This window comes from Acipenser ruthenus, chromosome 16, assembly GCF_902713425.1.
Source record: "Acipenser ruthenus chromosome 16, fAciRut3.2 maternal haplotype, whole genome shotgun sequence".
In the NCBI taxonomy this organism is placed as follows: Eukaryota; Metazoa; Chordata; class Actinopteri; order Acipenseriformes; family Acipenseridae; genus Acipenser; species Acipenser ruthenus.
This window is the reverse complement of record NC_081204.1, coordinates 12378526-12390756: the sequence shown is the minus strand read 5'-3', so window position 1 is coordinate 12390756 and position 12231 is coordinate 12378526. Positions and strand designations below refer to the sequence as shown.

General features: G+C 37.6%; 1 protein-coding gene across 5 annotated transcripts; it reads right to left on the bottom strand.

Moving 5' to 3' along the window:
- Positions 1-3124: 3124 nt before the first annotated feature.
- Positions 3125-11141, bottom strand: LOC117412680 (uncharacterized). Of its 5 annotated transcripts, XM_034021238.3 has the most exons (9): positions 11078-11141; positions 10356-10479; positions 9703-9845; positions 8912-9006; positions 7894-7988; positions 7256-7450; positions 6359-6450; positions 5675-5799; positions 3125-4434 (listed from the first exon to the last, which is right to left on the bottom strand). In XM_034021238.3, exons 3-9 carry the CDS (start codon positions 9837-9839, stop codon positions 4373-4375), a joined length of 801 nt encoding a protein of 266 aa, XP_033877129.3. In that variant the 5' UTR covers positions 9840-9845; positions 10356-10479; positions 11078-11141; the 3' UTR covers positions 3125-4372. The 5 variants fall into 5 exon arrangements, with proteins under 5 accessions (XP_033877129.3, XP_058844806.1, XP_058844805.1 ...); XM_058988823.1 differs by lacking the exons at positions 10356-10479; positions 11078-11141 and having other exon boundaries at positions 3125-3335; positions 9703-10328; XM_058988822.1 differs by lacking the exons at positions 10356-10479; positions 11078-11141 and having other exon boundaries at positions 3125-4431; positions 9703-10327.
- Positions 11142-12231: the final 1090 nt, after the last annotated feature.

The window sequence follows — 12231 nt, the reverse complement described above, 5'->3', positions numbered from 1 at the left end:
TATCATGTATTATGCATTTCTCTGTATTTAAAGTATTATGGATTTTCTTGTTACTGCATCTTGTAAAGCACTTTGTGATGGTGGTCCACTATGAAAGGTGCTATATAAAATAAAGATTGATTGATTGATTGGTACTGTATATTGTAATATAAAATAGCTACCTCTATGGTAGCAAATTACAGATGGTTCCATTATACAGTTGCTGTTCTTGTGCTTCCATTGGCTCTAAGTTTGAAACCATTGCATTCGCCGCTGCATTGCCATTGAGGACAGTGTGTTTAGGGCTCACCTCCTATGTCGAAATTAGCAGACAGTTTAATTTCCCATAAGAAATATCTCATTGTTGACCGTTTGCCCCACACCAGACTGTGTTAGCCAGTTTTTTTTATGAAAGATCTCTGAGTGGAATCAGCAAATTAGTGTGAGAACCAGCTCCGGAACGTGCAAGTTCCATGAATAATACGCAAGGCCAAAGGTCACCGGAATTAAGAATGCAGTTTACATATCTGAAGTTCTGCACCAGACAAAGTCTTTGAACAACTGCAGCCCCACTGACAAAAACTGCAAAGCACCACTAAAGCCTGTCCATTGTCTTCTTATATGGTTTATATGGTTAGAAACCCCCACTGTAACAACATATTCTTCTGCGTGTGTTCATTTAGAAATGTTTCAATATGTGCTGGAAGACAAAACGAGTATCATGGAGGAGCATGGGTTAAAATACAGCTAGGTATACAAAACATCTGCTAACACAGCTGATAGCCTTTGAACTTATTGTTGCATTTTAAAAGCGCAGTCTAACAATTATTTTAATTACTTGAGCTTAGTTAATTTGTAAGAAAGGAAGGTCATTACTGTGCAGTGTTGGTGTGATTAAAGCCTGATAAGAAATGGATAGCATGCAGATTTATATAGACTGGAGCTACAGACAGGACCTTCTTTTTGTTGTTATAGTTGCTGTGCATGCCTGTACTATAATCCTTTGTGATGTACCCTCCACTGCTTTTAATAAATGTAAACCCATAAGGATTATCGTTCCGACTGCAACCAACGCTGCCTCTTACATGTGCATGCAAGCAGTTCATATTCCTAAATTGTTAATACAGTGTATGCATGTATATTATTGTGACGGGGTAAGGAGCTATCCCTGTGAACAACAGAAATTAAAGGTATAAGAAAACTGGTTATTTTAACGGTATCTTTACCCTGTAGGACATGTAAACGCCACTAGTGGACAGTGTTTCTTTAATATGTTTATCTTGCAATATGGTTGTGGGGAAGAGAATTGGCTACAGCTGGAGGGGAATTGCCAATCAAATTAGGGTCCCAGCTGTAGCCTATATAAAGAGCAAGGTGAAAGGCAAAGGGAGCTTTTTCAAAGCTAGGGAAAAACAAGGTATTTGGTAGGTGATTTTCCTGAAATATCTGTATTTACTATTATTTTGTATATTTTAAATATACTATAAGTTAATATGTTTTGTGGATAGTGTGTCTCATTGCACAAGTACTGTCATCTTGTGCAGTTAAAAAATAAGAGACACCTGTGCACTACATATTCACTTATTAGATTTATAATGTCTATATAGGTGAAATAATTTGTCAAACTATATATATATATATATATATATATATATATATATATATATATATATATATATATATATATATATATATATGTACAGTATATATATATATATATATATATATATATATATATATATATATATATATATATACTGTACATATATACTGTATATGGAATATTGTTTTTACAGTAATAATGTTATTCTAGATGGAGATGAGAAAATGGTCTGACATTTCCCCCTAGTGGATATTATTGGATAATATTGCAATCCAGATTATGTATTACAATGGACCAAAGTATTTAATGCTGGAAAATGTTTCCACTATTTAATCTGGAAGCACTTTATGAGACCACATTTACAAATCATTAAACACAATTATGTGATGGGCTTTTCATTTGTTTGTGTATTATTCACTGGACCTCCTTTACAGAAGTTATTGTGATTTCTACACTGTAATACAGTGTGGGCCAAACATATTAATGTATGCAATAAAGGTGTATTCGTTTGACAACAGTGTGAAAATCTATTGCAATTGCATTTTCACATATGTCCTCTGTACAGTATATGATATTCCTTGCTTTAATTCACTGGTATGTTCTAGAGTCTCGTCTATACCAGGGACAACACTACAGATCACATGTCTCTGTAAGTCGCCTTGGATAAAGGCGTCTGCTAAATAAACAAATAATAATAATAATAACATGCTTTATGGTTTATTGTAGATTCTGTAAATACTTTGCCTTATTGGGAGAGTGGTTAATTGTTGGTTTATATTATAACTGAGTCACTCCTGTGATTATTCAGACCACTCTTGGTTGGTCTGTATGATTTTTATCTTTTTCTAATTTAAAAACGAGTATAATTGAAATATATATATATATATACACAAGTCACATTTGATCTTTCAGAATAGCTAATTCTGCCAGGACAACTTGTATGAATGACATTGAAGAAAACAATATGGTATAAAAATATGCACGGGGATGTAATTTTGAAGTAATATAGGAAGAAACTGGAAATATTTTAAATACATGTAGATTGTTTTATTAACAGTGGTCCCAGTCTTAGAGGTGTTCCCCCCATAGAACTGTGAGGCTGATTTTAATAAGAGGAGTTTTGGGCCTGGTCCACGGAGGAATCCCTGGTCATCTGGTAGTGGCTATGTGTTATTGTGTGGGGGCCTGTCACGGACTAGCAGACGTGATAGGGTTTTAATAAGGAGCACCATTGGTGGATGAGCCATGATGTCAGTAATAAAGGGGGTGGAGACCAGAGGATTTTTATAGCATAGCCAAGTGGAATGAAGTAGGTCATGAAGAGAATCTTTGGGTGTGGCAAAAAGCTTTGGTATGCAGCCTGCTCAGAAGATTTATGCATGAAACCGAAGGTGAGGGTGCTAATGAGAGTCAAGGTCAACTACCAGATGAGAGCCTTCTTTAGGAGGGAGCTCTCACTATTAGACAATTTTCCTAATTTTTAAACCTAGATTTACCTCAAATTGTAATGATTCACCATGTATCCTTCTGCTGAGAAAAGTGTGAGGTTTTAACAAAGTCTTTATTGTGGAAACAGCAGAGAACAAAATAGTTTTGAATACAGCAACGAGTATAGTCTCTTCAGTGGCTTCAGGGGAGATGTTATTATCTTAGCCATGGCGTCAGAGGAGATGTTTCTGAGCACTGCTCTGGCATCAGAGATGTAGGGGCTTCAGCGAGATGTCTGAGCTGGCATCAGTGTAGATGTAGTTTTCTGAGCACAGAGTCACAGCAACATACAGAATATGTATATGCACCAGATTTACAACCACAAAGCTTTACAACCACAACTACATGCAGAAAAATCACGTAACAGTTAAACCCAAAACCATAACCCCCACCCCCTTTCCTCCTATCTCAGCTCTCAAAAAGAAACCCATTTGCATTGCTTCACTTTTCTCCCCCATGTCTCCTCACTATCTACTTTAAGAGCTGAGTGTCATATAATTCAACCAGCCATCTACCCCCTTTTACACACAAGACCTCATTGTATGAACTGTGATACATTCCAGAGCATGTGCTGAATTCATGCTGATTGAAGCTAGCTATATGCAAGCCTTGTCTGAGATTTTAATACACTTTTAATTCAAAGCTTACGAACTTTACGTTTATTTGAACAGGGTGCAAATGTATATAGTCAAAGCTGAAGAAAGCAGAGGAAGATGTGTGTATTCTTAGCTGGAACCCCAAACATTTCAACACAAACAGACTTTCAAAAATCTCTCATTATTTACCTTTTAAAAGACACAGAGAAATATTTAGAATGTATATAAAACCTTATAAAAGTTTCTGGAAAACAGTCCTTAAAATGCTCATAAAGGATCACATATTGTACATAATAACAGAAAACAAATGAATAACTCTGTTAAACAAATAAAGTTTTACATGTCGGAGTTGCTTATAGTTTATCCGGAAGCCCACTACAGCTGGAGGCTGACTGGCAGATGGTACTGAATAGTTTTCTAATAATGTTTTAACTTCTATAACTAAATTGCAGTTGAGAATCGAAATGCCTTCTGTTTTGATATTTCAGGAGTTAAGAATAATATAATGTCTATATACTGTAAGTGCAATATTTAACTTAAAAGTGAACATAACATGGATAAATAATTCAGAATTTCACAGTTATGCCATGGCCCACAGTCTACTGGGTGTCAGTCAAGCATAGTAAGATTCTAGTGTTCAAATGTTTCAGTCTCTTCTGCAGTTAGATCATGTTCTGGCAACTCCGTCCAGTCTCTGTGGTGCCAGCTAATTCTCCTTCAATAGCTTGCTTGCTTTACCTGTGGCGGGCATAGAGAGATGGGCAGCTTCTATGCAAAGAGGAATACAATCAAGTTTGGTAGAGCCCAGTTTCTCAAGTCATAAAGAGTTGTGTATATGTATGGTAACATATAGGTTCTGTATAATGCAAGCTGACATCCACCAGATTTCAGAGTGGGGTGAAAATCAGCTTGTATCGTACAGCACCCTGTGCTATATCTTTTATCTTGTATAGTTAAATATAAATAACTAAACAGTATATCAGTATCATTTATAACAAACAGTGGAGGTACTTATAGGCTTTTGGCAACTACACTCACTTTTTTCTATTTAAATCTATTGATGTTTTGTGATTTTCTACATAGTTAATAATGTAACAATCTAGTATTACTTAAACCTTCAGGCATCATGCTATCGTTCTTCGCTGTACATTATCCAAATGTATTTCTTCTAAAACTACAGATTATAGGTCATTCCTGTTATGGTATGCTAATGTGTTGATTTTGTATTCTTTTATATAATACTGTACATGTCTCTCCTACATAATTTATTTTACAGAAGCTCTCTGGGTCTTTTATGATTAAATATTCATCGTGTTCTCTGTTTATCCTCGGGTTTTATTTTTGATCACGTGATGTCCCTTTAAACATATTTTGAGCCGATTCACTTTCTTAATCAAACAGTAATTACCAAAGGAAGTTGTTTCTTTTTACCTTAATATCTTGATTGAGTTCACAAACGACGTGCATTGATCTCACCTGATTCTATTTGAACCTGCATTTCGATCTGGCTCTAATCGCCGAATTCAGCGTATTAATTTCCACTGCGTTAGTTTCTAGTAGGGCGTTGCTAATTTAAACAAGCTGGTATTGAGTTAAGGCTTAACAACTATTAATTAAGGTTTAAAGAGAGGGAGATGGAAAATAAAAAACGAAAACTAGAAGCCTTATACATAATCGATACCATAATTATTACCATATAACATGCGCTCTATTTTAGGAGAATACCACTGTGTGTAATAATACTGCATATGGGTAACGCATTATATAGATTAGATGCGTAGTTTTCTATGCAGTTGTTGTCGTATGCAAGTGTTGTGCAACCCCTGGCTGCTCAATAATGTGTGTTGTGTACTGGGTGCACTTGACATTACGGTACAGATCAACCTGCAGCAGTTACACTCCACATTCTAGATGACATGCAGCAATGTTTCCATGTGAAATCTCAGTGCTGGCTAGTATATATGGGTTTTTTTTTCTGCTCACAAGCCCTACATTTGTGAGCTTTTACCTTTTACTCCATGCTGAAAGTCCACTGCCCTCTGCAGGCGAGGGTGTGTTATTGTTCCTACTGCAATGCCTTCCCACACTTTTTGTTGGGCCTCAGTATTGCCCTGCTTCTTGTTTTTCAAAAAGCTGCAAAAAAACAAAACAATTTTTATACAGTAACATTTGTTTTGTCTTAATGTCACAGTGTAGTGCTCAGAACAAAAACCCAGGGATATAATGTTTGTCGTTACAATCTAGACTTGCCCAGAGCATGTTTGTGAGTCAGCTTTCATTTGAATACAGCCCAAGATTAATGACCCAGGGTTTGTTAATGATAAATAGCAGTTACCTTTTCCAGCTTGGTAGCTAAACTACAAAGACTGGCTCTCTAGGAAGTACTGTTTGTTTGTGTTTTTGTCTTTTTGCTTTTGTAGTTACTGTGCTGGTAATTTTAATGTAATATTTCTTGCTGGCACCTTGAAATTAAAGTTTATTTTAGTAATATGTCTGTGTTTCTATGAAGAGTGTCTTAAGTGTATGAAGAATACAACGTGCATTCCGTGTCCAGGTCTTGAAATTATGAGCGCAACTTGGATTCAGACTCAGAGATGACTTAACATGTTGAAAAGGATATTGTTTAATTACATACAGAAAAAAAGAGATGGTATGCAATGGGGTTTTAACACTTCCTACAGCGATCCTGTACCTGAGTAGCTCTGTGTTAGATTCCATTCTTGCAGGGATGCTCCCAGGTGACGTGTCGAGTGATGATCTCTTATGTTTCATGTGTTGAAATACCTGAGAAAGCAAAAACAAATCACGCTATAACTACACTTTAGCTACACATTGGGTTATGCATGCTTATTACAAAATGAACAATTTTGCATTGTATAGTGTCTTTTGTAACTCACAGCATTAACACAAGTGGTTGTGTATTTACAATTTGACTACTATGTAACCACACTACTATGTTACACTGTAGTTAGACATAATGTATAGCAAAAGCAAAAGTAGGTTACTACTGGCTGATAAGTGTTGAGTTCTAGCGGTAAAAACATCATATTCCGCTCTATAGAGTTATTATTATTATTATTATTATTATTATTATTATTATTATTATTATTATTTCCAGATCTCATTTTGGAATCTATTCAATGACAGAACGACTGGGTGAATCACACTGTTCCAAAGCTGATGCAGAGCTGTTTAAATTAGATTTAAATACTTTATTTTCCATACATTGCACTTGTTATATATAAATACAGAATACCCAATGCACCTTCATGAAGTGCTGTGGTTATCTCCCTCATCAGCAAGTAAACCACTCACTTACCCCTTGCAGTTCCATTCTCATGTGTGGATTAATGTTCCTCTATGACAATCTTAATTAATTTTGCCATAAACACCCATATTGAAATTCTCTATCCGTTATTATCTGGGAAAAGCTTGGTGCCTTCAATAAATTCACATATACCTGTAGTAACATATTGTTTAAAATTGTGAACTAAAATTATTATAATCAAAACAAAATGCACTTTTGAAGATTGGGCCGGTGTCATTTTCACCTTGTTACTGTAACTAGATCACCAGAGTTATATTATACCTCCGCCAGCTCCGGCAGCAGGTATCTCCAGGGTCCCTCCTGCCCATCAGAGTCATTCAGGTCTGGGAAGGATTTATTGGCGAGGAGGAGGCTGGTCCTGTCCTGGTATAGCTGAGAGGTTCTATACATCATGTTAACTTGCTGGCATTGTTGCATTCTCTGTTTATTCCAGGCCCTCTTGTTCCCAGTTTGACCCTACACGTTCAAGTTACAGTGTTAAGATATTCCGTTTTCATACAGTAGAACACAAATACAATGGGCCCTATTTTTACACAAGTGCAAAGTCAGCTCCCACTTTGTTTGCAAGGGATAAAAGTAGCAAGAAACAGCTCAGTTCAGTTGTAAATTATAAGTTGTAAATCTTCGTTCTTTCTTTGTAGGGCACTAATGGTGTTAAAGGGTTATTGGGTACATACGTTTGCTTATTTGGGCCCTGATGGATAACACATTTGTATTGAGTTTTTCATATGGAAATGTGTCAGTTTAACATGTGAGCCAATTCTCCAGCTGTTCGGCTCAAACTGGGATACCTGGTCGGCAGTGTAGTCAGTCGACAAGGGAATGCACTGGCTTAGATACCATTTTTGCTAATGGGTAGGTTTGGGTAACTGGGAAGAAATATATTTAATTGGTCTTACCTGGGTGTTCATTGTCCACTCATTGTCCATCTTCATCAGTTGGAGTTTGGACTGCTCTCGAAGAACCGTCCACAGCGCCTCTGCACTCACCTGATCTGATAAAGGCAATGTGCACTCTGCAGGTTGGCTGGCTTTAAAATCATGTAGTCTATATTCTATAGAAGATTACTTCTCTTTGCTGCTTAACTTTGCATGATGTTTACAATCATTTTGTTTGTCTGTGTTAACGTGCTTTGACTATTAGTTCAGAAGCTGCTTTTCCATTCATGTTGCCTTCTATAGACTTAATGTAGGCTAGATCAGCCAAGGTGTCTTAATATTAGTAAGTGCCAGCACCATCGCGTGCACAGCTGAGTATTGCCAGAAATACATAAGAAAATTTGAACCAAAGTGGCTGACTATTGGCTGGTTTCACAAACCACGATTAGAACTAATCTAGGATTACCTTACCTAAAGTAATATTAGGTATTACAAGATGAATGATAATCAGAGTCTGTGAAACCGGCCACGTGGGACACATGTTTGACGTAATAAAAACATATGAAAAGCAACTGTGGAATGCTCCCTTGGGTAACATTCCAAAGAAAGGTTGAAAGAACTGAATCTATTAAGCCTGGAACAAAGGAGTTGACATAGTTACAGTAACCCAAACCAATACTTTAAGCGCAGTACAGAAACCAGGACCAGAGGACATTAAGTAGAGATAGACTTAGGACAGAGGGAAGGACACTACTTCACACAGAGTGGTCAGGGTACAGAATGGGCTACCTAGTCATGTTGTTGAGGCAGAAACACTTGGATCCTTTCAGAACCAGCTTGAGAGAGTTCTGAGATCAATCAGCTACTAGGAACCGGGTGAGTTTAAATGGCCTCCTCTCATTCGTAAATGTTCTTATGTTCTTAAGAGATGCCTACAAAATGGTGGTTATCCAAATGAACTTTGGTGGACACAGCTGTGAGACACAGTAAGTGTCCTGACACAGTGATATTCATTTAAGGAGAAAGTGTTTCATTCTACCTCCCATCTCCTCCAGTACTCTCTGAACCCAAGGGCTTGCTGCTGTCCTCAGAGGGGGGGTCAGGAAATATTCAGCAGCCTCTCGTCCAAACAGCCTTCAGAAAGAAGAAATAGAAGACAGAAGGTCCGATCAGACAAACATGCAAAACTAAAGCACACATTGCTTTAGGAATGGAATGGAACTTGTATTTAAATGACATCATCTGCACAGGATATCAAAGTATTTACCAACACTACTTAAACAACTAAATCAGCTGCTGAAGTGCAGGCATCTCTGGAGTGGGGTTGGATGAAACACCAAAGCCAACACACAGCCAACACACAGCCATGAAAACTATTAGGATGTAGAGATCATCACTGGGTAATTATCTCAGAAACTCGACATTTCAGTTTGTTTTCACAGGATCATAAGAGGTGAAAATCACACCATATCAAACCACAAAAGCACACAGATCAGGCACTTGATCACACAGAGTGGGGTGTGTATGTGATGGATTGCTAACGTATGTTGCTGCTGACTAATTAGGATCCTTCAAGAAACTGGTTGATGTTCTGGGATCAGTTATCCAATTGGCTTCTCATGTTCATTTTTTGTATGTTCTTATGTTTTCATGTATGTGTCTCAACCACTATGCAAAAAGGAGTCAGGCTTGCCTGCATTCGCTGAGCTTTTAACCTCACCAGACTGGCGGGTGGGAGAATTTGTAACGGCAGTGCATCACACAACACAGCCTGTTACATGTGCATGATTTGTCCCATAGATCTACTTTTACCATCAACGCATGCTGCACCTGTATAAGTGCTTGTGGAATTCCTCCTGTGGCCCTGACTCTGCCTCCTCATGCACGGTGCCACTTGGGCTGAGCCCCTGTGTGAGTCCTTGCTGCCAGCATGGATTGGCTGTGGGCTCTGGCAGCTGGTGATGCATGGCAAGCTGTGATTCCAGACGAAAAAACATACAAACCAGAGCAGAAAAACTAAATCATGAAATTGTCTTGAGAACTATACAAAACAATACAATGTGCTTTCTATTACTACTACTACTACCACTACTACTACTACTCCTACTACTTTCAAAGAGGAGTTATCCATGTGTTCACTCTTTCATGTACAAAATGTTTATATTTCAAGACTCTCTTCATACCATAAATAAACCACAAGATATATTTGTATAATAGTTAAAAAAATGAACTGTTATTTATATTTCTACTAAATTCATAACAAATAATGTATTTATATTTTACACAAAATACACTGTGATGAAATGAGATCCCATAAAACTGTATCTTATATTCAATGACTCGGCGACACACTTGTTAATGTTTTCTGTGGTGATTTTATTTGTTTGTTTGTTAGTAGCCACTGTAACTGCATGTAATACTGTGTCATAATAAAATATTTCCCCCCAAAGTAATCTCTTTTTACTGTCCTTGCTACCACTTACCTTTAAAAACCCAGACACCAGATAGTATGACAAATGTTCACCTTGCTGGAATCAGTACAGGGTTCCCGTGCAGAGATGTTTCTGCTAAATATACTCCTTCTGGTTTGGGCTTTGCGGTGGTGTTCTGTGGAATTTATGAGAGAGGGTTGCTTGGCTGCAGATAGTGGAATCCTATAATTGAAAACCTGTCCTTGTGGGTTGGTATCAGTGGGCTGGGAGGCAGTGTGTGGGACTGTTCCATTATTTGTTTAATGATTTACTAGATGCTCTTGTTAATTTTAAACAGAGTCAAAGGAGCCGGCAGGGGTTTATAATCATTAACAAAATATAATAAAGAAGCCATCTTCTTAACAGTTAGCAGTAAGAGGCAATTACAGTATAGCTTTTGAGTATTTTGAAAGGATCAGCTTTCATTTTTGCTAAGCCTTTGGAATTCTCAAAAACAGTGGATAGGTATGCTTTAGAATTTAATAAATCAGATTTTTATTAAAGTATTTGCAGCTAACAAAACTAATGACATACATCTTATCTGCCGTGCATTCCTAGCTACACAGGTCTCAAATGTGTAGTTTGGAAAAAACCACATGTTGTAGGAAACATGTATTTACATTTTAAACCATAACAAAACATAACATCAAGTACAGGTTGTAGTTTTAGAACTTGAGCCCTAAGTGTGCATTTTAAATCCTGCAGTATATGAAATAGCTGAAGGGTCTGCTTACCTGCAGTTGTTAGAAAGTACGCTCTGTGCCGAAGCTCACAATGTCTTCTCCGATTGATGCAAGACCTTTCAGCACAACCGATTTCAAATGGTGCTAGAAACTAGCGCTGACTCTGAACACCAGAGGAAATCAGTCGTCCTTGGAAAGGATCAGAGTCACAGGACACGATGGGCTGATCATTTAATATAGGCACTGAAAAAAAGATCAGAAATGTTTGTCAGAAAAGCAGTAATACCTGCATTGTATGTGGGACCCGTCTTAATATTGCAGAGGTAAAATGAAAAACAAATGTACTACCAGATTTTCTGTATTGGTTGTAAATGGATCATATTTTGACGTGCCACTGCACTGGTCATTAAAATAATTGATTTGCAGATGAAACAGAAATGCCCGATTGTTCGAAGTCTGCACTGGTAAGCATGTATTTCTAACTGATCAATAAACACATCGAAAAAGACATTTTGTTAAAGTTGTTTTAATGCTTAATGTGAATGAATGTGTGATTAAAGTTAAAATGTGAACACAATTTTGCCAATTGGTGCCAGTTAACAAAGCACCCCTTAAAATATTTTTTACCGTGAAGTAGCTTAAACAAAAGTACAAATAAACAAAAATGTAAAAAAAGAAACTTCTGTTGCAAGCTGCTTCCAAAGAGAGGCCATTTTCTCAAGCGGGAACGCTAACCCAAGTAGATTTTAATACAGCCGTAACTGTGCCTGTCCAATTCCTGTTCCATTTCACAACACCGGACCAGGAAATGAGAAAGTCTGAGTGTCCCTCCCGTCCCTCAACGTTTATGACTGCTCCTCACATCCAGGGAGGTTAAAAATGCCGCAGCCTGTCATATCAGTTTAGACATGGCCCGGCAGCTCAGAAAGGAGGCCTCCCTGCTTCAGCATGGAGTGGAATCATTGGGAGAGCTGGGAAGTGGGGCAGCTTGGCATGAGCTTGAAGGAAACTCTTAATCCACACTCCTGACTGTTTTTATGATGTGTATTTTGGCAACGCCCCATGGCTTAGCAGTTGGCACATCTTTTAGAGAACACTGGATTTCAAGAAACCTCAATGAGAAACAAGTTTTCTTTCTGTGAAATTACTGCTTAGGAAGGGTGAGGGGTAATGGCATAGTACCAGCAGGTATCATGGGAGTTTCT

Bases quoted from the DNA above. Each gene is read 5' to 3' on its own strand.
- LOC117412680 (XM_058988821.1), bottom strand. From the start codon at position 9,869: ATGTTTTTTCGTCTGGAATCACAGCTTGCCATGCATCACCAGCTGCCA. The intron at 6,451-7,255 runs GTATAATATAAC...TTGCTTTCTCAG, and splicing joins TGCTGCCGGAGCTGGCGGAG to GTATTTCAACACATGAAACA. The intron at 5,800-6,358 runs GTACAGGATCGC...GTTTTTTTGCAG, and splicing joins TCTAACACAGAGCTACTCAG to CTTTTTGAAAAACAAGAAGC.